The following is a 25,154-nucleotide window of genomic DNA, read 5'->3' as shown; positions in this document are numbered from 1 at the left end:
TCTATTTTTGTTAACGAATTGCCAGATGTCATGCTCTCTGGGCCCAGGATTGGTATTGGATCCCTGGGGTGTTGGAATTCCAATATAGGCAGCTCTTAACGTAGTGTTGCAGCTCAGTGCTCCCTACAAAGGAATAATTGCTAGAAGTTCCTGCTTGCCTCTAGCTGTCGATCTTGTGATGACCTCAAACAAATATTTATTCAACTTTTGGCTGTGTGCCAGAGTGGCCCTACTGAGGATCTGAATGTTCTTCAGGATGAGACACATCTCCCAGAGCCACTTGGAGTCAGATTAACAAATCGGGAGTAGAAATAGCAAAGGAATAAAAGCTTTTTTTGAGGAAAACAGCACTAAAATAAAATAAAATAAAATCAAGAACTGCAAGTGCTGGAGATCTGAAATAAGAACTGAAATGGCAGGTGAAGTTCAGGTTTGGCAGCATCCATGCAAAGAAAGTGGGGTTAATGTTTTGAGCCCAGTGGCCCTCCTGCTGGGGCAGGGCTAATAGGTGGAAGGAATGCTGGATGACGAGAGAAATTGAGGTTTTGGTCAAGAATAAGGAAGCATTTGTCAGATACAGACAAAAATCGAGTGATTCCCTAGACTATAAGTGTATACTTGAGGGAAATCAGGAAGGCAAAAAGGGGATGTGAGCTAGCTTTGTGCTAAGGAGAATCCAAAGGGAGCCTACGAACTAATTAAGGACAAGGGAGAGAATGGGGCCTGAAAGATCAGCAACATCGTTTGTGTGTGGAATGGAAGATATTAAATGAGTATGTTGCATCGGTGTTTACTGTGGAGAAGCACATGGAAAATGGAGCATGTGGGAAATAAATGGGGACATCTTGAAAAATCTCCATTACAGAGGAGGAACTGCTGGAGGTCTTGAAATGGGTAAAGGTGGATAAATCCCCAGAACCTGATCAGATGTACCCTAGAACCCGGTGGGAAGCTAGGGATGTGATTGCTGGGTATCTTGTTGAGATATTTGGATCATGGATAGTCACAGGTGAAGTACCAGAAGACTTGAAGGTTAGTTAATATGGTGCCACTATTTAAGAAAGGTGGTAAGGAAAAGCCAGGGAACTGTACACTGGTGAGTCTGACATCTGTGGTGGGCAAGTTGTTGGAGGAAATCCTGAGGGAAAGGATTCAAATGTATTTGGAAAGGCAAGGACTGATTAAGGATAGTCAACACTGCTGTGTGTGTAGAAAATGTCTCACTAACCTGGTTTGTTTTTTAAGTGAAAAAAGAGGATTGAGGGCAGAGTGGTGGATGTGAACTATTGGATTTCAGTAAGGTGTTCAACAAGGTTCCTCATGGTAGACTGGCTAGCAAGGTTAGATCACACCGAATGCAAGGAGAACTAGCCATTTGGATACAGAACTGGCTGAAAGGCAGACAGGGCGATGGAGGGTTGCTTTTCAGACTCGAGGCCTGTGATCTGTGGTATGCCACAAGAATCAGTGGGTCCACTACTTTTCATTTTTATGTAAATGATTTGAATGTGAACATTGTTAGTAAGTTTGCAGATGATGCCAAAATTGGAGGTGAAGGTTATCTCACTACAACAGGTCAGCCAATGGGTTGAGTAGCGGCAGATGGAGTTTAATTTTGATAAATGATGTGCTGCATGTTGGAAAGGCAAATCAGGACAGACTTGTAAATGAAATAGTAAGGTCCTTGGGGATGTTGTCCAGATTTAGTGGTGCTGGAAAAGCACAGCAGGTCAGGCAGCATCCAAGAATGTGCCTGACCTGTGCTTTTCCAGCACCATTCTAATCTAAACTCTGATCTCCAGCATCTGCAGTCCTCACTTTTGCCTCCTTGGGAATCTTGCTGAATGAAGAGACCTTGGAGTGCAGGTTCATAGTTCCTTGAAAGTGGAGTTGCAAGTAGATAGACAAATTGAGAAGGCATTTGGTATGCTTGCCTTTGGTCAGTGCATTGAGTATAGGGGTTAGGAGGTCATGTTGCAGCTGTACAGTGCATTGGTTCGGCCACTTTTGGAATATGGATGCAGTTCTGGCCCCCTCTGCTGCAGGAAGAATGTTGTGAAACTTGAAAGGGTTTAGAAAAGATTTACAAGGATGTTGCCAGGGTTGGAGGATTTGAGCTACAGGAAGAGGCTGAATAGGCTGGGTCTGTTTTCCCTGGAGCATCAGAGGCTGAGGGGTGACCTTATAGAGGTTTATACAATCATGAGGGGCATGGTTAGAGTAAATTCCCTGGTGTGGGAGAGTCCAGAACTAGAGGGTGTAGGTTTAAAGTGAGTGGGGAAAGATTTAAAAGGGACCCAAGGAGCAGTCTTTTCTGAGAGTGGTGCATGTATGGAATGAGCTGCCAGAGGATGTGGTACACTTAGACATTTAAAAGGTATCTGGATGGGTACATGAGAAGGAAGCGTATAGAGGGATATGGGTCAAATGCTGCAAGTGGGACTAGATTTATTCTGGTTGGCATAGACAAGTTGGACCGAAGGGTCTGTTTCTGTGTCAAATCTCTGATTCCTCTACAGAACTTAGCAGAACTCTGCTTGCTTCTCTTGTGCTGCCAGACCTGAGGTTCTTTAGCAATTTGTTTTTGCTTTATCAGAAAAGATTTGTAGTGAATTTGGGAGTAGTAGTAATTTTAATTTGTCCTTCATTAGAGAAACACAGCTCTTCCTGAACCATCAAACAGTCAGGTCTGTATAGGTATTTTAAATCGACCTGTTTAGAGATGTTGTTCTGCAACTTTGGAGCAGATGAGACTTGAACACAGACCTCCTGGTCTAGAGGTAGGGACACCAATGCACCACAGGACCCCCCTTGGCACTTTAAGTTAATTTGTGAGATCACCCTTGATGTTTGAGTTAGCATGCCACATCCCGTTGGAAAAATGGTTACCCAACACAAGAACACTCCTACGCTGTCTGTCAACACACGTGAATGCATTTCTGAACTTTGCTTTCCCACCCGATGGTGATGAAAATGAGGGGCAAAGAAACTAAGTTCCAGTTTGTTCCGAGTGGCCACGTTATCTGTCTGAAGCCACATGGCAGTGCAGAGTAGTAACTGCTTACCTGTACAGCCTGTGGTCATGCAGCAAGGTTAATCAGTGTGTTTTATTCTGTTTATGATAGAATGAACTCCTTGCCCTTTCCAAGCAGTGTGACCTCTCTGTCCAGGAGTTAAAGGTTTGGTTTCGGCACCGAAGAAATCAGGACCGACCCAGCATCTCTCAGAAATTCTGTGAAGCCAGGTGAGAATGACGTTGAGACAGTTTAAACCGAGTGGCAATAGATTTGTCCGAATATCAGACATAGACATGGCTCAGATACATCAGCTTTGAATAACAGATCTGTAATCATTCCGGAGTGGGAGTGCTCCCTTTCCTTTGCCTGGATGCATATCTTTCTGCACATTTCAGAGTAATTCTCAAACACAGTTAGGAAGGAGGTGGTCACTTGGGCTAAATGCACCATCTCTGGGAGTACGTTGCCTGATAAGAGACCAAGCTATGTGACTGACTATATCCAGTTTCCTCTGTGTTCAGAGTTAGTGGTTAGAATTTGACTTGTCGCTCGTGGAGGGAAGGCAGTGATCCTATCTCCCAATGCTACGGGATTGCTCATCTCCATCCCTGCCTCCACCACTACTGCTGAAACCCTTCAGCCATCAGATGCTGAGTTGAGATCACCCCTGACCGCTCTCTGGCTCAGGTAGATCTTGACCAGACTTCCCCAAAACTTCTCATTTGATGGAATGGATCTATTCAAAATACGCTGTACCCAAGAACTTGTCTGGCAGCAATCAATCCAAGTTGTATATATGTGTTTTTGGAATCTTGATAGATTTATTCCAAGATTTGACTCCCATTGTAGAAAGAAGAGACGTTTCCAGCATTTCCTCGCAGTGGAGGATTGGATTGAGAAACAAGGGAAGGACTGTATCCTCTATTAGAATGCCTAGTTCAAATGGATGATTACATTTTAATGTGTTTTTACAGAGCAAGATTAAATGAGCAATATGAACAATGTGTTCTGTAGGAGTTTGCTCTAATTTGGTCTCTTCAGTGTAATCTCTCAGGCCTTTATCATTGATTTCTGTTTCATACCCCTTTTTTGGGGTGGGGGGGGGGGGTGTTGTGGCTCCACGGGGGTGTAAGTGTTGAATGGGAGGTCTGCTTTCCCTGGGGAATACTAGGGGGATACTTCTGAGAAAGCTTGCAGATGTAATGCTATATGCAACAGACAAGCAGAGGAAATCTGACGCCATGACATGTGGGTGTGGGGTGAGCAGGGTCATGAGGACGGTCAGCTCCTGGGCTGTGTGAAGAGTGGGTGTGGGGACTGTAGGGGTGAGAGCATGATGGAAACAGGAATAGAAATGAAGCAGAATTAGTGAGGGAGTGGGGTTGGCTGGTGGAGTGGGCACAGGATAAATGGGAAGAGGGTTATTGGCTGAGAAAAGTAGGATGGCTAGGGTCACCAGAGAATGGTAGGTTGCAGAGGTGTGCATGAGGGGCAAGGAGTGCTGATTGGATAGGACAGTGGAGGAAGGGATGATGTGTGTACAGTCTTAGGTGATGGATGCTGCCAAGGTGGGGAGCATTCTGAACAGGGTTGCTGTGTTAAGTGGAGGGTGCGGGGAAGCTGAGCATGGAAAGGCAGCAGCAATATGGGAGGGGGACCTGAGTGGGGAGTGGCAGGCCCTTGGGAGTGACTGTCTATAAACTGATCCTAAAATTAATGTTTCTCAATGTCATACTGTTCCTTATTCTGCTTCACATTCTTTAAACTGGGCCATATGTAAAGTGAAAAGCTCCTATTATTGGAGAGAGTTCCTCCGAATATTTCATGATGGGAATTTCTTCCAACTGGATTGTATGATTTAAGTCACAAAGGGGTAAGAAAATTGTAGATTTCCATCCTGGTGGTTGTAACCTGAAAATCCATGCAACCACAGTAACAAGATGCTATATTTGACCTCAGCCTGTTGTCTCCTCAAGGATTCTGGCACCCGATCACTGACCATCACAGATGCAGAAGTCTCAACACCAGGTTAGGGTCCAACAGGTTTATTTTAAATCAAGCTTTCGGAGCACTGCTCCTTCATCACCTGACGAAGCCTAATGTCATGTGACTGACCATGTCTCCCCCAGTCCATTACTGGCACCTCCTCATCATAGATTGGTGATGCCAATGCTGAAAAATGTGCCAGTATCTGGATGACCTGACGGAAGGGTGATACAGTGGCTCAGTGGTTAGCACTGCAGCCTCACAGCGCCAGGGACCCGGGTTCAATTCCACCCTCTGGTGACTGTGCAAAATCCATACATTCTCCCTGTGTCTGCGTGGGTTTCCTCCGGGTGCTCCAGTATCCTCCCACAGTCCAAAGATGTGCAAGTCAGGTGGATTGGCCATGCTAAATTGCCTGTAGTATTAGGTGCATTAATCAGGGGGAAATGGGTCTAGCTGGGTTACTCTTTGGAGGGTCAGTGTGGACTTGTTGGGCCAAATGGCCTGTTTCACACTGTAGGGAATCTAATCTTGGGGGGGGGGGGGGGAAGGGCTATCCTGAGCAGGATCCTGGGGATACTAGCTGACCATGAAGCTAAGCCCTGTAGGACCTTGGTATTAGGGGGAATTGTAGCCAGAGGCAGCCAATTTTTATTTTTAAAGTCCAGCCGATTCCTCCAAATTGAGGATGATGACCAGGTTCTATTTTTGGGAAGTCTGTGCAAGGCAGACTCTGGGTACGATGACTGGTTGCCTTGGCAGTAATTGCTGTTCAAGGGGCCAGCAGCTTCCTTTTGCAGCAAGTGCTTCATTTGCAGGAACTGTTTTGGCTTTGCTGTGAAGTGGCTGCACTGGGATGCTTTGTGCTTAGATAGACTTGGTTAAAAATCTCAACCACCAGGTTATAGTCCAACATGTTTAGATTAGATTAGACTAGACTACTTAGTGTGGAAACAGGCCCTTTGGCCCAACAAGTCCACACCGACCCTCCGAAGCACAACCCACCCAGACCCATACCCCTACATTTACCCCTTCACCTAACACGGGCAGTTTAGCATGGCCAATTCACCTAACTTGCATACTTTTGGATTGTGGAAGGAAACCGGAGCACACGGAGGAAACCCACACAGACACGGGGAGAATGTGCAAACTCCACACAGTCGATTGATGTGGGAATTGAACCTGGGTCTCTGGCGCTGAGAGGCAGCAGTGCTAACCACTGTGCCACCCACTTTGGAAGTACTACTTTTCAGAGTGTTGCTCCTTCGACAGATAGTTACCTGACGAAGGAGCAATGCTCTGAGAGCTAGTACTTCCAAATAAACTGGTTAGACTATAACATGGTGTTGTGATTTTAACTTTGTCCACCCAAGCACCTTCCCATCATAGACCTGGACATTGCTGGGTATTCTCAGTGGATGAATAAAAGATGCAAACATATTGCATATTGCCTTTTGTGTTGTGAAGCCAGCCTTGCTGCCTCACCAAGGAGGGAGGGAGGTAAAAACAATGACTGCAGATTCTGGATTAGTGGGGCTGGAAGAGCACGCAGTTCAGGCAGCATCCAAAGAGCAATAAAAGGAGGGAGGGAGTCTGTGTGCCACCTGATAAACTTCAATCCATTGTCAATTTTTTGCATTTGACGACTTGCCACTGCTAAGTAAAACAAATTTGTTTCAGAGAATACGATATCTTTGCAATTTCCAGGCACCTCACTTGGGTCCAAAGCCTCTTGGGGGAATTTGGGAAATTTCAGCTCAACTAACCCTCGATTTCTACAATGAGTGGATTTTATTCTCCTGTTTAGCTTGAGCCAGCCGCCTCTTAACATTACACAAGTTCTAATGAAACTCCTTCACCTCCAGTTGACAGTCCTGGTATCTTATCTTATCTCGTGATTAAATTCCTACCTCCTGGTATCCCAGTGAATGAATGTTGGTTTAATTTTCACTGTTAATAAGGCCATAAAAATCTTTCCACAATACAATCTGCCCCTTAACCATTTCCTTGTCTGAAGTTTTAATGTACAGTTTTGTTCAATTTTTTTGTTCATAAAACCTGGAAAATTTTTTCTGCAAGTCTTTATTTATTTTGGAGGCCGGGACGCTAAATGTCTTCAAGGCAGAGATTGATAAATTCTTGATGTCACAAGGAATTAAGGGCTACGGGGAGAATGCGGGTAAGTGGAGTTGAAATGCCCATCAGCCATGATTGAATGGCGGAGTGGACTCGATGGGCCGAATGGCCTTACTTCCCCTCCTATGTCTTATGGTCTTACGGTCTTATGGTCTTATTTGAGCACTTGAATGTTGTATTTGATCATTTGATTTTCTGTTTACTCCTCTCTTTTCTTCCCACTGAATTGCACTCCTTGCTGTTTCTCCCAAGGTGTATTTATCTCTCCTATTAAATTACAATGACTAGTTTCAACAACCTCTTCCAGTGCTCTGTTTACCCAATCTGTTGTTGTCCTGTTGGCTGTATATCCAGGTTCATTCCCCACACCAACCCCCTGCAAAACTACCAGGTCTCAGGACAACTCCCAATGCTACCACAATCCCAGTTTTCCACCCTTTGTGATCTCTGTCTGCCACTCCTCCTCAAACCTCCACATGTGTCACTATCTTTTAGTAATACCTCTTGCCATATCCATTTGACAAGTAAATGAATCTAGAAGGATAATGGAAATAGTTTTCATGGGAAGATTGACAATCTGTGACCTCCATTCTTAAGGATTGGGCGCAAAGTTGGCAAGGATATAAAAGGGTCTGGGGGAGGGTGGGGGGGGAGAGAATTGTCAGTGATTTTATGATATGTTTTCAGTGACATGGAGATGCAAGTGGGGGAAGAAATCAAATTCAGTCTCTGTATTACATCCTGTGAGTTCAGATTTGCCCCATCAAGTTAGTGACTATATTTGACCAATTCCACCTTAGAAAATGCTAGATGGCTGCCTTCCAAGATTACAATTTCCCTTTCCACACGGTTGACCGTTGCCCTCCAGCGTACCTCCTCCACTTCCCGCACCTCCGCCCTTGAACCCCACCCTCCCGACACAACCCCCTGGTCCTCACCTTCCACCCCACCAACCTCCCAGATACATCACATCATCCTCCGCCATCTACAAACTGACCCCACCACCAGATATATTTATTTTTCCCTCCCCACCTCTCGGTATTCCAGAGAGACCATTCCCTCTGCCTCGTTAGATCCATGTCTCCCCCCCCCCGCCCCCAGCCCACACTCCACTCCTGGCACCTTGCCCTGCCATCACAGGAAGTGCAAAACCTGCTCTCGCACCATTCCCCTCACCTCCAGCCTAGGCCCCAAAGTATCCTTCCACTTCTGACAGATGTACCTGTACTTCCACCAATGTCATCTATTGGATCTGTTGTACCCAATGTGGTCGTCTCTACAGTGGGGAGACAGTATGTCTACTTGCGGATTGTTTCAGAGCATCTCTGGGACATATGCACCAACCAACCCCACTGCCCCATGGCTGAGCACTTCAACTCCACCTCCCACTCCAAGGACATGCAGGTCCTGGGCCACCTCCATTGCCAAACCCTAACCACCCAACGCCTGGAGGAAGAACTCCTCATATTCTGCCTTGGGACCCTGCAAGCATACGGGATCAATCTGGATTTTACCAGTTTCCTCATTTCTCCCCTCTCTTCTCCCCACCACCACATTATCCCAGTTCTAAGCCTACAACTCTGCACTGCCCTCCTGACCTGTCAACCTATCACCTTCTCCCTCACCATCTACCTATCGCATTCTCAGCTACCTCTTCTTCCTCCCCCTTTTCTCTCCCCGCACCATCTCTCTTCTTTTTCCCCCCCCCCTCCCCTGGCCCACAAGCCTCATTCCTGATGAAGGGCCTATGCCCGAAGTAGTGATTCTCCTTGGATGCTACCTTAACCTATGCTTTTCTAGCACCCCACATTCTTGACTAAGGACTGTATTTGCCTTGGCTTGTGCAGTATCGGCAGTGAAACTGTCTGCTTAATGTTTATTTGTAAAAGTTTAACACCCATGCAAATGGGCTTTTTCTTTTGCTCTTGGCGTCTCGTGCTTGAGTCCCAGCCTGAAATCACTTAATTGTTTCTCCTCTGTTGCAGTTGGAGGTTTGCGTTTTACCTGCTTGCTTTTGTTGCTGGTCTCTGTGTGCTCCTTGATGTAAGTATAAATCCTACTGTTTGGCAGCATTGTTGGAGAGAGGCCCAAGCTTTAAAGGGCTTGGCAGGCAGTTCCCAATTCTGTCCTTGCACCCCCTTGTGCTAGAATTGCTATGGAGACCAGGGTGACTTCTGGTTATTTATGTAGTGTGACAGAGCACAACAGTCAGCTGTGTCCCAGCAAAACACCGAATGTTTCAAAGCAGAATGTTCAAGAAGTCAGTGACAGGCTTTTAGTACTACCGTTTGGAACTTGAAGCATTTTATCATGTTGCGTTTTACTATAGTTTTTACTGTATGTAATTCAGTTCAAAGTTCTAATTTAGTTCCTCGATAACAGATGTTTTGTATTAGGCTCGGATAAAGCTAACCATGTTGGCTTTCATGAGCAGGGCAGATGATTTGAATGCATTGATTTTTAATAGATTTTTCTCCTCCCAATTTGTGTTCATTTTTTTTTAAGAAAATCACTCCGCTTGTGATTTTGTTGAATGGGATATAACTCTGCTGGTATTGTCTGCCTTCAAACATGTTTTCCTCCAAGGTTTTGCCACTTTTTCCACCTCACACTCTTACCAGTCAACCTCATGTACACCACGCATTGTTGAATGAAGGGAGAGCATGGTACAAGAGCATGCAGACTGTTATCTCCAGTTGAACTCTGACGCAGCATCAAGGGTTGTTATCTGTTAATGACCACTTGAGTCTGTGAAAAGATGCTATAGCATTCTGTCTGGCCCATTTTATTACGATGTCACAAACCATGGTGGTGTACTACAATGAAACAAAACACGTGAAAACAGGACAGTTAAGGCATTTTATATGCTTGCCTTCAATGTTTAGACCTTTTGAGAAAAGGAGTTGGGATGTCATGCTGAGGCTGTACAGGATATTGGTGAGGCCTCTTCTGGAGTACTATATCCAGTTCTTGTTGCCCTGTTATAGGAAACATTATCAAATGAGGACATTCAGAAAAGATTTACCAGGGGATGTTGCTGGGTATGGAAGGTTTGAGTTATAGGGATAGGCTGGGACTTTTTTCTCTGGGGTGTAAGAGGTCGAGGGTTTCTTTAGAGGTTTAGAAAATCTTGAAGCGCATAGACAAGATGGGTGGCAGGTATCTTTCTCCTATGATAGGGGATTTCAATACTAGGGGCATATTTTTAAGGTGAGAGGAGAGATTTTGAAGAAGGACATGAGGGGCAACCTTTTTTACACAGTAGTTAATGCTTGGAAAGAGCTTCCAGAGGAGGCAATGACTGCAGTTACAATGTTTAAAAGACACTTGGATAGGTACATGAATAAGGAATGTTTGGAGGGATATGGGCCAACCACAGGCAGGTGGGACCAGTTTGGTTTGAGATTATGGTCCGCATGGCCTGGTTGGACCAATGGGTCTGTTTCTGTACTCTGGCTACATGCAGCTGGGATCAACTCAATCATCTGTCATGAAAAATGATATTATTGTAAGTATTTCACCAGATATTTATAATGCATGGTACGCATCCATCCACAATGGGAGCACACTGCAGTGTGAAGCTACACAGCCATGTCACGATAATTCTATCAGAAATAGATCCTGTTATGTTGTACATCTGCCAATTTGTTTCATGTAAAAGATAATATGCTGATTTACATTTTCAGTAGAGGTTTCCTGTTTTTCAAGGGGAGAAAGGTATTGTTGAATTATTGCACGGATCTCAAAGACTTTTTAAGAATGCTAGATGAAATCGTGACATTTGACATTCTAGTACAAGTCTTCCTCTGGGTTTGTTGAACAAATTAGCTACACACCAGACAAAAGGATGAGGGTATGTTGTTTTTTCCCCAGTATAATCATGTGCAGCACCATATTGTGAAAGGAATCTTCAAGGTTCCAGCATTAGCCCAGTTGGCTGTAACAGGTTCTTAAACTTCACTTGTTAGGTTATTGAGCAGGAAGGTGTCTGTCAAAGTAAAAGATGTGGCTGTGATGAGCCATCCAGAATGGATTGTAGAAATTCCTAGAATTTTCAACACTGAAATGGGTCATTTCACTCAAGTGTGTAACTCTTTGGCCCCGGGCCAATAAACTGGCTCTAATTGTACACAATTGCCCACTTACCATATCCATTTATCAACATTTCCTCCATCCAACTGTTCAATCTAGCAGTCAATTATTGCAATGTTGTCTTTTGTTACAGAAACCGTGGTTTTGGGATCAAAAGGAATGCTGGAAAGGATACCCTCAGCAAGTATGTACTGCCTGCTTTTCCAAAGCAAATTGTTCAACCCAAAGAGTGATGATTAAATTGGTGCCCCCCATCCTCTCATAGGCCGCCCATCCCCTGGCAATGTTCTCAGCATGTTCAGTTGGTATTGTTGATCCATATTGTGTAAGTTAGTGGATGTTGAGTTTACACTGTGTGCTGTGCTAATTACATTGCATCTCGATTCTGGAGTACAATGTATACGCTGACTGATTCAACCTTAGAAGTGTTGCAGAGTCACAAAAGTGACCACCTAACTCTAAAAGGTTGGGTTGTGGTGAAGATTGGAGAAAGTTTCTGAAGTGATTGCGGCTGTTTAGAATGGTTATGGGTCTGATTTTTAAAGAAACAATGTACAGGTCATTAGTTTTGATCACCATAATTCTACAACACTTAGTGAGATGGTCAGAAAATTATTGGTAGTGACAACCCAAACCACTTTCCATTTTATGGAAATGACCTGGCACCCAGTCTGGCTCACTCCAACTCACCCTGATTTAAAGCAATGAGTGCTCTCTGGAGAATGCCTCTTCTTTTTGGAAAGAGGGATTGAAATTGGTCAAGAAAAGTTTGTGAGAAACTGGAATTATTTGAAAGCGAGGATCCTGTGAATGAAGGACAATGGATGATTGTGATTTGAAATGCTTTTGGAGCATGATGGGAGCCAATGATCCCAAAGGAAATTGGGCACAAACCAACTTAAGACTTATGGGCATCTAGTGAGGGAATGGGATTGATTGGATTACTGCAGTGGAGGGCTAGCATGGATTTGACAGGCTGCGCAGTAACTATTTCTGCCATAATAATTTGGAGAAGCTGGGATGGTTTCTAGCGCTCTCCAATCTATCATCTAATCCATTAAACAGAAAACATGAAAACCCCATAATTCCTGCCTCATCCCTCAGCTCAGTCATAGGGCAATCCCAGTTGGTCAATGCTTTCTAATTACTTTCTTCCCCTTCAGGGGATAAAGTCCAATTGTTTTGTATTTTAGTTTTGTTTTCTCATTTGCATTCTATTTCTAAAGAATACTTTGTGCTGCTTCCCTTGCTGTCATCTTGATTTCTGTTTTCTTAACTTCTGAAAGCATAAAAAGTGAAGCTATTGTTCTGTTTCAGGTGTTGCTGCCCTCCCAATACTGGTACTACATGATAGAACTGGCTTTCTACTGGTCCCTCCTCTTCAGAGTCTCATGGGATGTGAAGAGGAAAGTAAGTGATTTCCTGAGCTATTACCAATCAACATTAATATTGTATTAACATTTATACAGCTACCTTAATGTAATAGATACCCCAAGGCAGAGGTAAAGATGGTGCTACACCTGTCCCTCACTCACCAGCCTGAGCACAGCAGGGGAGGAGTTTCCCCATAGCCCCAGCACCTGGTCCATGGCTCTTGGCGGAAATTGGTGAGGAAGCAGTGTTTGTGGTAGAGCTGCTGCTTCCCAATAATTTAGAGGGAGAAATCTAGTCATGCAGGATGCGATGTCAGTTGGCGAGACTATGGGTATTGAAAGAAGTGCTATCTACCAGTATCAGCTTGCTGCGATGGTCATCAGGTTGGTGAGCTTTGAGGAAATGTGAAATGGTGGAGGCATGGTCTTTGCTCATAGACTTAATCTGAGCTTGAACAGGATCTGCGATTGAGAGAGAATTATTTAGCATTCCATTGTCTCTACGTTTTGATTCTTATGCGACCTAGGGGGGTAAGATCCCAATCGTTTGAGTTGCTTTTGTGGCAAATGGTCACTATGGTTTGTGAAAACCTTTTTTTTGGAAGCGAATATTTGAAATTTCATGGCATGATTAGTTTCTATAGACCAAAAACCCCGAGGAAGCCAATTGAATGAAGTGACCTATCAATATCCCAATTCAGCATCAGATTACACACAGGATGGAGCCAGTGACTGGAACAAAGTTTCACCTTTTTACCACTGACTGCACAGTCCAAATGACTGTGTTGCTGAAGTCAACCATTCTAAGATTGCAGTTGATCTCACGTTCAAAATCTCATTGAGGCTTCAAATCCCAATATTCTAATCAGTCCAAGATATTTAAGGCAACTTCTGTGGATGAGCTGTTGATCCGGGGTTTATGGCTAGTCTACAGTGGTGGGGATCACAGCAGATCAGGCAGCATCCATGGAGAGCAAGGAAGCTATTGTTCTGCATCTTGATGACTCTTCAGAGCTCATAATCTTGACTCAGTTAGCTTGCTGTCCATGGATGCTACCTGGTCTGCTGTGATCACTATTTGTTTTCATTACAGGTTTTGGCATCTGCAGTAACTTGCTCTTACATTTGAGCTAGATATGCTTCTGAAACTTAAACAAAATCGTGGCTATCATCAATACTCTTTAATTGTTGCAAAGCCAACAGTTGAACTTGGTATAGATATACACTGCTGTTAAGGGGGAAGTTTTAGGATTTTGACTCTGACAGTGACAACAGCAAAGTCATTCCAAGACCGTATGGTGTGGAGCTTGAAAGGAAACTTGCAGACAGTGGTGTTCCCATGTATCTGTTACTCTTCTTCTAGGTAGTAGAGATGCTGTTTGGAAGGTGCTATCTAAGGAACTCCGAGTTGCTGCACTGCATCTTGCACACTACTGGCAGCAGTGGAGTGAATGGAAGTGTTAGTTGGGGTGCCAATCAAGTGGCTGCTTTGTCCTGGATGGTGTTAAGCTGCTTTTGTTGGCACTGCACTCAACCAGGCAAGAGAATAATATTCCATCACAGTCCTGATTTGTGCCTCCCAGATAGGGATTTTAAGTCAGACGGCAAGTTAATTACCCAACCGATGACCTGTTTCTGTAGTCACTGTATTTGTATAGCTACGCCAGTTCACTTCTCTGGCATGGGCTCAGTGGTTAGCACTGCTGCCTCACAGCGCCAGGGCCCCAGGTTTGATTCCAACCTCAGGCGACTGTCTGTGTGGAGTTTGCACATTCTCCCTGTGTCTGCGTGGGTTTCCTCCGGGTGCTCCAGTTCCCTCCCACAGTCCAAAGATGTGCAAGCCAGGTGAATTGGCCATGTTAAATTGCCCATAGTTAGGTGGATTAGTCAGAGGAAATGGGTCTGGGTGGGTTACTCTTCGGAGGGTCGGTGTGGACTTGGTGGGCCGAGGGTTCTGTTTCCACACTGGAGGGAATCTAATCTTTCTGGTGAATGGCGGTTGAAAGTGGGGATATCAGCAATGGTAATGTCTTTGTTAGAAGATGATTGTTGGATTCTCTCTCGCTGGAAATGGTCATTAACTGGCAATTCTGTGGCACAAATGTCATGTGCTACTTGTTGGCCCAAACCTAGGTATTGTCCATGTCCTGCTGCATATGGATATGGACTTGTTTTGACCAGAGATCTATGACTAACAGTGTTCTGTTGTTTTATATATAAATAAAAATGACTTAGAGGAGAATGATAGTCTGATTAGTAAGTTTGTAGATGACAAAGATTGGGGGAGCTGCAGACAGTGAGGAGCTTTGCCAGAGGATAAAGCAAGATGTAGATAGGTTGGAGACTTGGGCAGAGAAATGGCAAATGGAGTTTAATCCAGACAAATGCAAAATGATGTGTTTTGGAAAATGTAATGCAGGAGAGAAGAGTGTGGTAAATGGCAGAATTCTTGGCATCAACATAGAGGCATTTAGGTGTACTGTTCTACAGTTCTCTGGATAAGGTGGTAGTCAAGGTGGTGTATGGTATGCTTCCCTTCATTGGGGCAGAGTATAAACATTATCAAGTCATGTTGCAGCTGTATAAACTTCATTTTGGCCACATTTGGAACATTGTGTACAGTTCTGGTTGCCACAAGAAGGATGTGGAGGCTTTGGAGAGGGTACAGATATGGTTTACCAGGATGTTGTGTTGTTTGGAGGGTATTAGCTATGAGAAGATTGGTCAAAGATGTCTTGTTTACACTTGAATGTCAAAGAATAAGGGGTGAACTGGCAGTTTTGTAAACTTCTCAAAAGATAGAACGGATAGTCAGCCTTTTTTCCCCAGGGTAGAAATGAGTACTAGGGTAAATTTTAAAGGAGATGAGAGGCAAGTATTTTAGTGATAAGTGCCTGGAATGTGCTGCCACAGGAGGTGGTGGGGGTGGATCCAATGGCAATGTTTGAGGCATCTTGACAGATACACGAATAGTCAAAGTGTGGTGCTGGAAGAGCACAGCTGGTCAGGCAGCATCCTAGGACGAAGGGCTTATGCCCGAAACGTCAACTCTCCGGCTCCTCAATGCTACTTGACCTGTAATGCTTTTCTCGCACCACACTTTTTGACTCTGATCTCCATCTGAAGTCCTCCCTTTCACTGAAATACATGAATAGGCAGGGAATAGAGGGATACAGACTCCAGATCGGCAAAAGACTTGTAGTTAGAAAGGTATGTGTTAGTGCATTCTTAATTGGCCAAAGGGCTGTTGCTGTGCTGTACTGTTCATTGCTTGATGTCAGGAGTCACATGCTGAGAAACATTTGGCAATCATTGATGAACATCTGCACTTCTAATCTTTTTATGATGGAGGGAAGGTTATCAGAGTAACTGAACATGGTTGGGCTGAGGACATGACTGGAGGAGTTCTTCAAGGTAATATTTTGGAGCTAAGCTGATTAACTGACAGCCAACAACCACAGCTCCCTTCCTTTGGTGCTAGGAGTGACTCTGACCAGCAGAGTATATCCCTGGACTTCTGCTGAAATGACATCAGGAATTGCATAGGTCTGGCAGAACACTAAACTGCTCACTGGCCTTCAGTTTTTAAGGGTATCTTGATACCACTGGTGACACCTTCTATCACATTTGAGTGTAAACTGATGGGGTAGTAATGGTTGCATTGGAATTGTGCTGCTGCTTGTAGACACATCTGGGCAATCTCTGACATCTATCCAAGATGTGAGAGAATGGTGTAACTGTACTGGGATAATGTAGCTGCGGGCACAGCTCGCTGTGGAGTACAATGACTTTATAGGGTCAGAGGTCCATTCTGAAGATTTCCCAGGGCATCTCCCTCCTGACTGTACACCAGGTTGACATTAGTAGATTTGTCTGATCAGTAGGGCAAGACACAGCTAGGGATGGTGACAGTGAGGTCTTGAACATAGTTACTGTTTTAGCTGTTACTTGACTAGCTTGAGAGACCGTTCTCTCCATTTAGGAAGAGGTTGTTGAAAAAATATCCCAGATGTTAGTGGGGATGACTATGCGAGGTCAGCAGGCACCATTGGCATTTCTGATGCCGTGGTCAATGCTGGCTGTCTAGCCAATGTTTTGTTTTTATCTGACTTTGTAACTATTAGATATAACTAGCTTGCTGGGCATTTAGGAGTCAACCATGTTGCTTTGTGGGGATTTGAGTCTCATGTAGGTCTGAATGGATATGTTATCTCATGTATGACATGGAGAACAGAGTTCTCCAATTTCAAATAACCTCCCTCCTCCTACCTGATTCCCTCCTTAGCCCCTCCCCCTCCTTCCACTGCTCCCTGCTACCAACTGGATTCATATCTCCCATTGACCAACCAAGTCATACCCTCTACATGTCTTCACTTATCCCCACTTCACTGTCCTACCCCCACCTCCCCTTTATCTGCAGCTCCCCCACACCAATCCTGAGGAAGGGGTACATCTGAAACATTGACTTCTGCACCACCTGATGCCACTTGGTTTGTTGTGTTCTTCCAGCCTCCTGCCTGTCCACTTTGGATTCCAGCATCCACGGCTTGTTTTTTGTTTCATGCCCCTGTGATTAGACACTATATAAATGTGGGCTTAAAAATAAACTAACTCCATGTTTGCAGCTGTACCAAGTGAGTGTGCTCCTGTTCATTTTTGCTTTACATTTTAAGCAGGTTCACCAAGGATCTGCTAAACGGTTCTTGGTCTGGAATAGTAATTCTGTATTTCCCTGCATGGCTGCTGCCAAGCTGAAGTATATCAGCATTTCCCACCTTTTTTTTGATGGAAATTATACAAACTCATTTGAACAGATATGCTGGTAACAGAGCAGCCCGAAGCTCTGGGAAATGTACATGCTCTAGGGATGACTGATTCTAGTTGTCAGGAGAGATGGAGTATCTCTGACTGGTCAGATTGACAATCACTGAAAGCAATGGACTGTTTTTAACTTGATTCTAAGACCCCCATCTGAGTGGGTGTGCTCTCACCTTAAATTTAAATCTCTTCTGTTGCAGGACTTCAAGGAGCAGATCATTCATCACATTGCCACAATCTTTCTGATTGGTTTCTCCTATTGTGCAAACTATATACGGGTGGGGACACTGGTGATGCTGGTCCATGATGCATCAGACTATATTATGGAGGTGAGCTTTTGACCTGTCAGCATGGGCAAGTGTCATATTCAAGCTTCCTGGTTCCTTTGTGGATTATTGAACCACCAATGGCATGTTGGCATTCATTGCTAAAGGAATGGAATATAAAAGTTGGGATGTGTTGCTTCTGTACAATGTATTAGTGAGATCACACCTGTAAGATTGTGTAGAGTTTTGATCCCCTTACTTGAGGGGTTTATGATTTACTTTGGAGACAGTTCAGAGGAGGTTCTTGAGGTTGATTCCTGAGATGAGGAGTTGGCCTTATGAAGAGTTTGAGTTTAGGCCTACATTCTGGAATTTGAAAGAATAGATTTGATTGAAGTATAAAGGATGCTAAAGAGGATTGACAAAGTAGATTTACAGAGAATGTTTCCTCTTCTGGGGGAATCTAGAATGAATTCATAGATTTGGAAAAAAAGAGTAGCAAACTTTTAATAAAAATGAGAAGTTACTTTATTTGTGGAGTTGACCATACCAGAGGACAGTAGATGCTGTGACACTGAATAAATTTTTACGGAGTGAGACTGATTTTTAATTAAAACACTTGAAGGTTATGAGGAGTGGGCAGGAAAGTGGAGTTGAGGCTGTGAGGAGATCAGTCATGCTTATACTAAATGGAGCAGCAGGCTTCAGAGGCTGATTGGCCAACTCCTCCTCCCAGTTCAAATATTCTTATCTCCTAGAAGAGAATATATTTGTTTGGATCACCAGTTTGTGCTGAATTGATTGATCCCAAGGGTGGGTTGGTGGGTTGTAGGAGAAGGTAGCTACAGTTTGCTCATACCCATGTCTACCATGCAGTGCTCAATATTTGCTGTTTCTCAGGCCCCTATTGTCACCAGAAACCTTTTTCTGCACTCGCTGTAGTTCAGTAATATCCTTTCTACAACAGGGTGACCAGAACTGCATATAGTACTCCAAGCGTGGCCTTGGCAATGTCTAGTACAGCTGCAACAAGGTGTCCCAACTCCTATACGTGATGCTCTGACTGATGAAAGCAAGCATGCTGAAAACTGCCTTCACCACATTCTGTGTGGCTCCCCTTTCAAGGAACTCCACACCTGTACCCCTCTATCTTTGTTCTCCTCTTTTATCAAGTGGCCATGATAAGAGGGTATGAGATTGGAAACTCCTCTCTGGATCAAACAGACATTACAAGGAGTCCAGTTCAGTCGCAAAGGTTGGACAGGGAGGGGCATGGAGTCAGTGGCTAAGGAATAGTTTGTGGTAGGGACTGAAGACCAACCTGCAGACTAGAATCTACAAAATCAAGGTGGAGGAGGAATGTGGAAATAAATCCTAACGTTGAGGCTAGTTTCAATGAATTCATTCTTCCACTTCTGTTTTTTGCAGTGTGCAAAAATGTTGAACTATGCAGGATGGCGCAGGAGTTGTGACGTGCTGTTTGCAGTCTTTGCTGTTGTCTTCCTTATTACACGACTTATCATCTTTCCAAATGTGTGAGTGTTTCTTTTGTTTAGTGTGTGATGTGTTTTCATGTTGGGTAATTTGGGATTGTCAACTAGGGTTCAGAGTGTCAATGAGGGATGCAGCTTATCATTCACAATAAAAACTCCTCTACTACAAAACCAAGCTGATTTATCTACCATTGTATGGGACACTAGACATGACACACACACACACACACACTTCATGCTGACCTCTGCCTGCAGGTGCCTTCTTGCTAGAAATTACTTGGTCTATGGCCAGGATGCAAAACCAAATTAGGAAAAGAGCCCAGAAAATAGATTAACATTTCTGACCAGCATTATTCAAGGTCAGGTGAAATACAACACAGACACATGTCTCCATTGGCTTATTGCTCAATAGATAACTATTTAAGGACTAACTCAAATTGAAGTGCAAATCATAATAAATCCCCTAAGTGCTAATTAGCTACTTCTCTGAAATGACCCAATCTTGAAAGATTAAACAAAAAACAGAAATATTAAAAGGTGTGGCAGTATCTGTGGAGAGAAGACCAGAGCTAATGCCTTAGGTAAAGGTCTTTCATCAAAGATGCCCGTGCTGCTCATTTACTGCCTTTGACGGTGGTTAGTGCAGGAGGAGGGTATAAGTTGTTCCTTCGAGGGTCCAATAGCACTGAAGTCTCAAGTGGTGCTGTGGAGTGTAATGGCGAGGGAAGCTTAGTGATGCCACCATCAGTCCCTTGATGGTACAGCAACTATTTGGACACCACTAGATGGCACAGTTCCTTTGTACAATATTAATTTTCATTTGATTATGGGTGCTATAGACTTTGAGAGCCATAGTGCCACTAGGAAAAGGGTTTTTTTTTTTGCCTTAATTCATCCATAATATAAATCTATATTTTAGGGGTAGTGGGTATTTTTGGAAACTGTTCAGGTGTTGACAAATGCATTAGATAGAGGTTAGACAGGTAAACGTTATTGAAACAGTTCTGTTCTGGAAACTATCAGTTTACAAACTTTAATGTGATTAGGTGTCTGGCCCTTAACTCTCCATTTAATACTTGGCCATGTGGGAGTAAAATTTAATAAGGAACTGCAGATGTTAACTCTGAACTACATAGCACTCAACTGCAGTATATCCAGTTATACCTTTAGTGCATGTTTGGCTCTACAGAGTCCCCACAGCCACTTTTTAACCCCTTCCCTAACCAACATTCTTTTTAATACACGGACCTTCGTATTAGCCTGTGACACTAAAGAGGTATAGTTTTTAAGGCAAGACTAAACAATATTATGCCCATGAATCATGAGCCAACAGATGGGAAGAGTTGGATTTCTCAATCTTTTTGCTTGTTTGACACACACTTTCCCTGCTGCCCATCTGTTTTTGCTAACTGTTGAAAACTATTGTTTGCAGGGTAATTTACACCACCTTCTACCACTCCATGGAGATTTTCCAGCCCTTCTTTGGTTACTATTTTTTCAATCTTCTTCTGATGGTCCTGCAGCTGTTGCATATATTTTGGGCATACCTTATTCTGCGAATGGTAGCCAAGTTCATATTTCTTGGTAAGGTAAGGATGTGCAACATTTGAAATGTATTAGAAATATGAAGTGGACTTTTGCTGGTGACAGCAACACAACTGGGGCTGGTAAACTGACTTTGGTCTGTTTCACAACAGGATCTTGAACTCCACACAAAGGGCTCAGCTGTTCATCAACTTGAACCATAGTTTGGAGAAGGTGCTTGACCCTACCTTCAAAGTATTGCCTCATATCAACATTGGGTTAGGTGATCCTGTGACTGTTCAAACCTTCAGGTCCTCATTGATGTTAACCACAGATCAGCAAAAGGCCCTAGTGAGAGTTATGTTAGCAATTTTGACAGAGTATTCATAAATTGCCATTGGGCTAGGATGTGCTGTCATCTAGAATTGTAATGCCAGGGAAGGTCACTAAATAAGATTTAGGTGACTTAAGTTTTTTTTAGACTTGGCACAGCATTCATGACATGCAGATTTATTTCCCTCCTCCACCCTATATCCAGTTCAATACTGCATTTTAAAACAATTTTTCCAAATGGTACAGCATCCTTAGTCCATCATTTTTATGTCACCCACCTCTGGATACTAATTAGTGGCAAATATCAGGTCTTCACTCCTGCACAAAATGAACTGAAATCCCTAGGAACCATAGCAGGAAACGGTAAAACTGCAACTTGAATAATTTGGCACTAGATGTCCACCTGCCTTTTCTTTTCCTAACTCTTGAGCTTCTGTACATTTCCAGTACTTTTTTTCTTCCTCTCCTGTTGGATTTAAGGCTGATTAGCTGAGCTTGTACTGTTCAGAACTGTTCCCGTTGTTATAGGAGTGATTTATATCTGCCTCCAATTCTAAACTTTGTTTCCCACACACTTAATCTTGCAACTATCTAAATGATGCCTTCCTATTCAATGATAAAACTAAGAATAATGCACTGAGGCTTGCTTTGACCCTTGTATTCTGAGCTGAGTAGAGGCAACTTTCCAGGGTTGCAAGGAACTTGCCTTTTTAAATCCAGGAGGTCGTTCTTGAGACTTTAAGGTTCTCTCAGAAATTGCAGATTGTATCAGAGAGATCTCAAAGATCTCTTCTTGGTTGAATAATACTCCATGTTTAGTACACAACACTATCCTGTTGGATTCCCTGAAGGGAAGGAACAGATCGTTCTCTCACCAAAAGAGAAGAGTAATAGGAATGTCTCCACTCCACTGCTGTTCCTTTTCCCTCCTGAGATGTTTTCAGGGTGGAAATAGGAAGACTGACAGTATGATGTGGACATTCCAGAAAGACTGTGGAAGAGGGACGTTGGGTGGGGTTTGGGATCTTGCACGAGTAGCCTAGGTGATAGAGTTTGAAAATGTAGAATCTCCCTCTGAAATGTTTATTTTTGCATCTCTTTTAGATTGATAAGGATGAAAGGAGTGATGATGAAGAAAGTGATGGGACAGAGGAGGAGGAAGATGAGAGAATGGAAACAAAGTCTGCATCATCCAATCACAATGGTGTGCTAAATAACATGACAAATGGGATGAAGGGCAAATCAAATGAAAGGAACAAATTGCCCAAAGCCAGGTAGCAACATCGCTAAGGATGGATTGGGAGCTGTTACTCAAATATTACTCTGCTTTTTGCTGATGAACATTAACATCTGCCAGTTTTGAGATCCACCCTATACATTGTGAAAAGTTTCTCCGAGCTGCAGAATCAACAAGCCAGCGACAATGGGCCCATCTCCTTCATGAACTTTGTTAAACCTCTCATTTTTCATTGGTCTTCTGTCTCCTATCAAAACTTGCCTAACACCATGTTCTCAATTCACTGTTGAAACCTTCATATGGATGGAAAATTTGGGAACTGATCTAAGTAACCTTTTGATATTGAAATAGTTATTTAAACATTTTTATAGAACTGAACAGTTTTTAAAAAAAACTTTGCTTTCCTCCTGACTCTTGTATTCCAGCCCATTGTGTGATCAATTCCCTTGGACCTTCCTGTGTAATTCTCAAAATGGACACTAGATGGCGCGCGTCTATAGTCTGGGGGGATTCTTTGGACAAGTTTGAATAGCTGAGGGGGGTACTCCATGAGACACTAAGGCATGAAAATCCAGATCCCAATTTAAACTATTTTTGTCTTAAGCTAAATAATTGCAATGTTTGGTGTTACAATTTATTTTTATTCAGGAGGCAGAACTGATGAATTTATTTGGTGTTTGAATGGTTAATATTTAACATCACATTTTGTGTATCATTGGGCTGAAAAAAGGCGTGCTAAAATTTGAATTTAGCTTTGGATTTAAGAGTAGTTTTTGTTTCGTTTAGTTTTCTGTGATGCAGTTTGGAAATGATCAAAGTTCTGTGATACAACTGAGATCCATTTTGCAACACTTTTGCACTTGGGTTAGCATGTCCTCACAAAGGAAAGATGTGTGCTTTGACAGTTTTAATTCTTGCAATTCTCCACATTCACCCAACACAATGGTTTAGGTTGTAGAGAGCCTGAAATGTGTCAGCACCAGAGGGATCATGATCCCTGACTTCCAGTGCACTGTGGGTAAGATGGCATCACATGGAGGTTACTTTGACTCATCAAAAAGATTAGAATATTACAACATTAGAATTCCAGTTTCTGTGGCATTATCACAATGTACGTGAGTCTGCCTCCAGAAATTGCAAGATTCAGCTAAGAACAGTAATTCATGTTTGTGAAATGATGCAGTAACACAAGATGTCTTCCAGAAATGAAATTTTAAGATGGGGTATGATAGATCACTATCCCATGGCATGTAAGTGTAGGACATCTGAGTATACCTGCTGTTTGGTTTCTCAGATCTAATCCTCAAATTGGACATCAAGATGGAAATTTCATCAGTTTCTGCATGTTTTGTATGTAACGTGCATAATGGTGTGGGAGAGGACAATGGGCTCAAGGAGAATCATGTTTTAAGTTTGGAAACCCCTGTGACTTTATGATCAATTTTATAAAATTAAATATAATCTGAATTTAGAACAGTAGATGGCTTGTTGCAGGACAGTTTGAAAGAAACTTTTATTTTGCAATTATGAACAAATCCAAGAACTGCATGAAATATAACACATGACTGAAATGATCCTATGGATTTTCTCATTTTGTTAGGTTGCTCATGCACTTCCTTGTTCATGTTTGTTTAATCTTTTTTGGAGTTAAATTTAATCAAGACTGAGTGACTTTGTACAAATGACAGTCTTGGTTACAGTTTTTGTAAATATAAAGCCAATCTCAGTACACTACTTAGACTTAATTACTGGAACTGATTGACATAGTGTCTGACTCTGTCATTTGATCATCACAAGTCTTGTTTTGAAATTTCTGAATAAATTAAAACTTTTACATTTGTTTTTTTTCATTGGTAACACTGAACATGTTGAGTTTGTCAGCTATATAGTCACTGTCCAGGTGTATTTTGGTTAGTGAATGACTGATCATACATTGCCTGGAGCTAATCTTTAGACCGTTTGGGATCAGTTCAAATATTAGGAGAAAGTGAGGACTGGAGATCAGAGCTTAAAAATGTGTTGCTGGAAAAGTGCAGCAGGTCAGGCAGCATCAAAGGAATAGGAGAATCGACGTTTCGGGCATAAGCCCTTCAGGAATCCGAGGAATCGGTTTCCTGAAGAAGGGCTGATGCCCGAAACGTTAATTTGCCTGCTCCTTTGATGCTGCCTGACCTGCTGCACTTTTCCAGCAACACATTTAAGATCACTTTAAATATTGTCTAGACCAATAAAAGGGGTGAACTGAAACTGACATTTTGCACTTTTTTCATTAATTGTGGAATGCAGATGGATTTGAAGTATTGTCACTGTAGGTAATTACAGCAACCAGTTTATGGAGGGTGAACTTAAACAGAAAGAATGTTCATGACAAGTATATAGTCTGTTTAGTCTTTGAGGAATAGTAGCCAGCACACTGGGAGAATGCTTTGAATTGAGTCATGGATTTTTGTTTTAAATTTAGTAGGCTCAGACCTTTTTTAAAAAAATGTTTTATCAGAAGGGCAGCATCTCTAGTGCAGTGCTCCCTCGGTAATGCACATGAATGTCAATGTGGACTGTGCCTTTAATCCCTGGAGGGGACAGGAGACTGCATCACAAAACTGCTCCTAATGGCCCCGATTGGAAATTCTCATCTAGGTACATTTGAATAAAGTCAAGATGACCTCAACAGTTTGTAACACTGCAGCATGAGCATCCAGTAATCAGGAAAATCTAGTTTAAGGTCACTTTGCTACTCCCGAACAGCACTGTGTGATATATACATGTGACTGATTTTCTATTTGAGATATCTTACTTCCATGGGAGTCTGGCAGGTAGCCAATAGCATTGCAATTAAAATAAAACTTCAAACAGTTCAAACACTTGGATTACAGTGTTTG

At 43.0% G+C, this 25,154-nt stretch overlaps 1 protein-coding gene across 7 annotated transcripts in view; it reads left to right on the top strand.

The window, feature by feature from the left end:
- LOC122565553 (ceramide synthase 2-like) overlaps positions 1-24,229 on the top strand; it is a 68,869-nt gene extending 44,640 nt beyond the window's left edge. For 5 of the 7 annotated variants that reach the window (XM_087976237.1, XM_087976234.1, XM_087976233.1 and 2 more), the window contains 8 exons: positions 3,126-3,244; positions 9,125-9,182; positions 11,365-11,415; positions 12,549-12,641; positions 17,623-17,751; positions 19,117-19,223; positions 20,614-20,770; positions 22,143-24,229. In XM_087976237.1, coding sequence (XP_087832363.1) covers positions 3,126-3,244; positions 9,125-9,182; positions 11,365-11,415; positions 12,549-12,641; positions 17,623-17,751; positions 19,117-19,223; positions 20,614-20,770; positions 22,143-22,316 — 888 coding nt within the window. In that variant the 3' untranslated portion in view covers positions 22,317-24,229. The remainder of the gene's footprint in view (positions 1-3,125; positions 3,245-9,124; positions 9,183-11,364; positions 11,416-12,548; positions 12,642-17,622; positions 17,752-19,116; positions 19,224-20,613; positions 20,771-22,142) is intronic. The other 2 variants (XM_087976236.1, XM_087976238.1) reach the window with 2 other exon arrangements.
- Positions 24,230-25,154: the final 925 nt, after the last annotated feature.

This window comes from Chiloscyllium plagiosum, unplaced genomic scaffold, assembly GCF_037043375.1.
Source record: "Chiloscyllium plagiosum isolate Xiang-an unplaced genomic scaffold, Cpla_swu_hap1 HiC_scaffold_28, whole genome shotgun sequence".
Classification (NCBI taxonomy): domain Eukaryota; kingdom Metazoa; phylum Chordata; class Chondrichthyes; order Orectolobiformes; family Hemiscylliidae; genus Chiloscyllium; species Chiloscyllium plagiosum.
The sequence above is the reverse complement of the archived record's forward strand: the minus strand, read 5'-3'. Positions and strand labels throughout refer to the sequence as shown.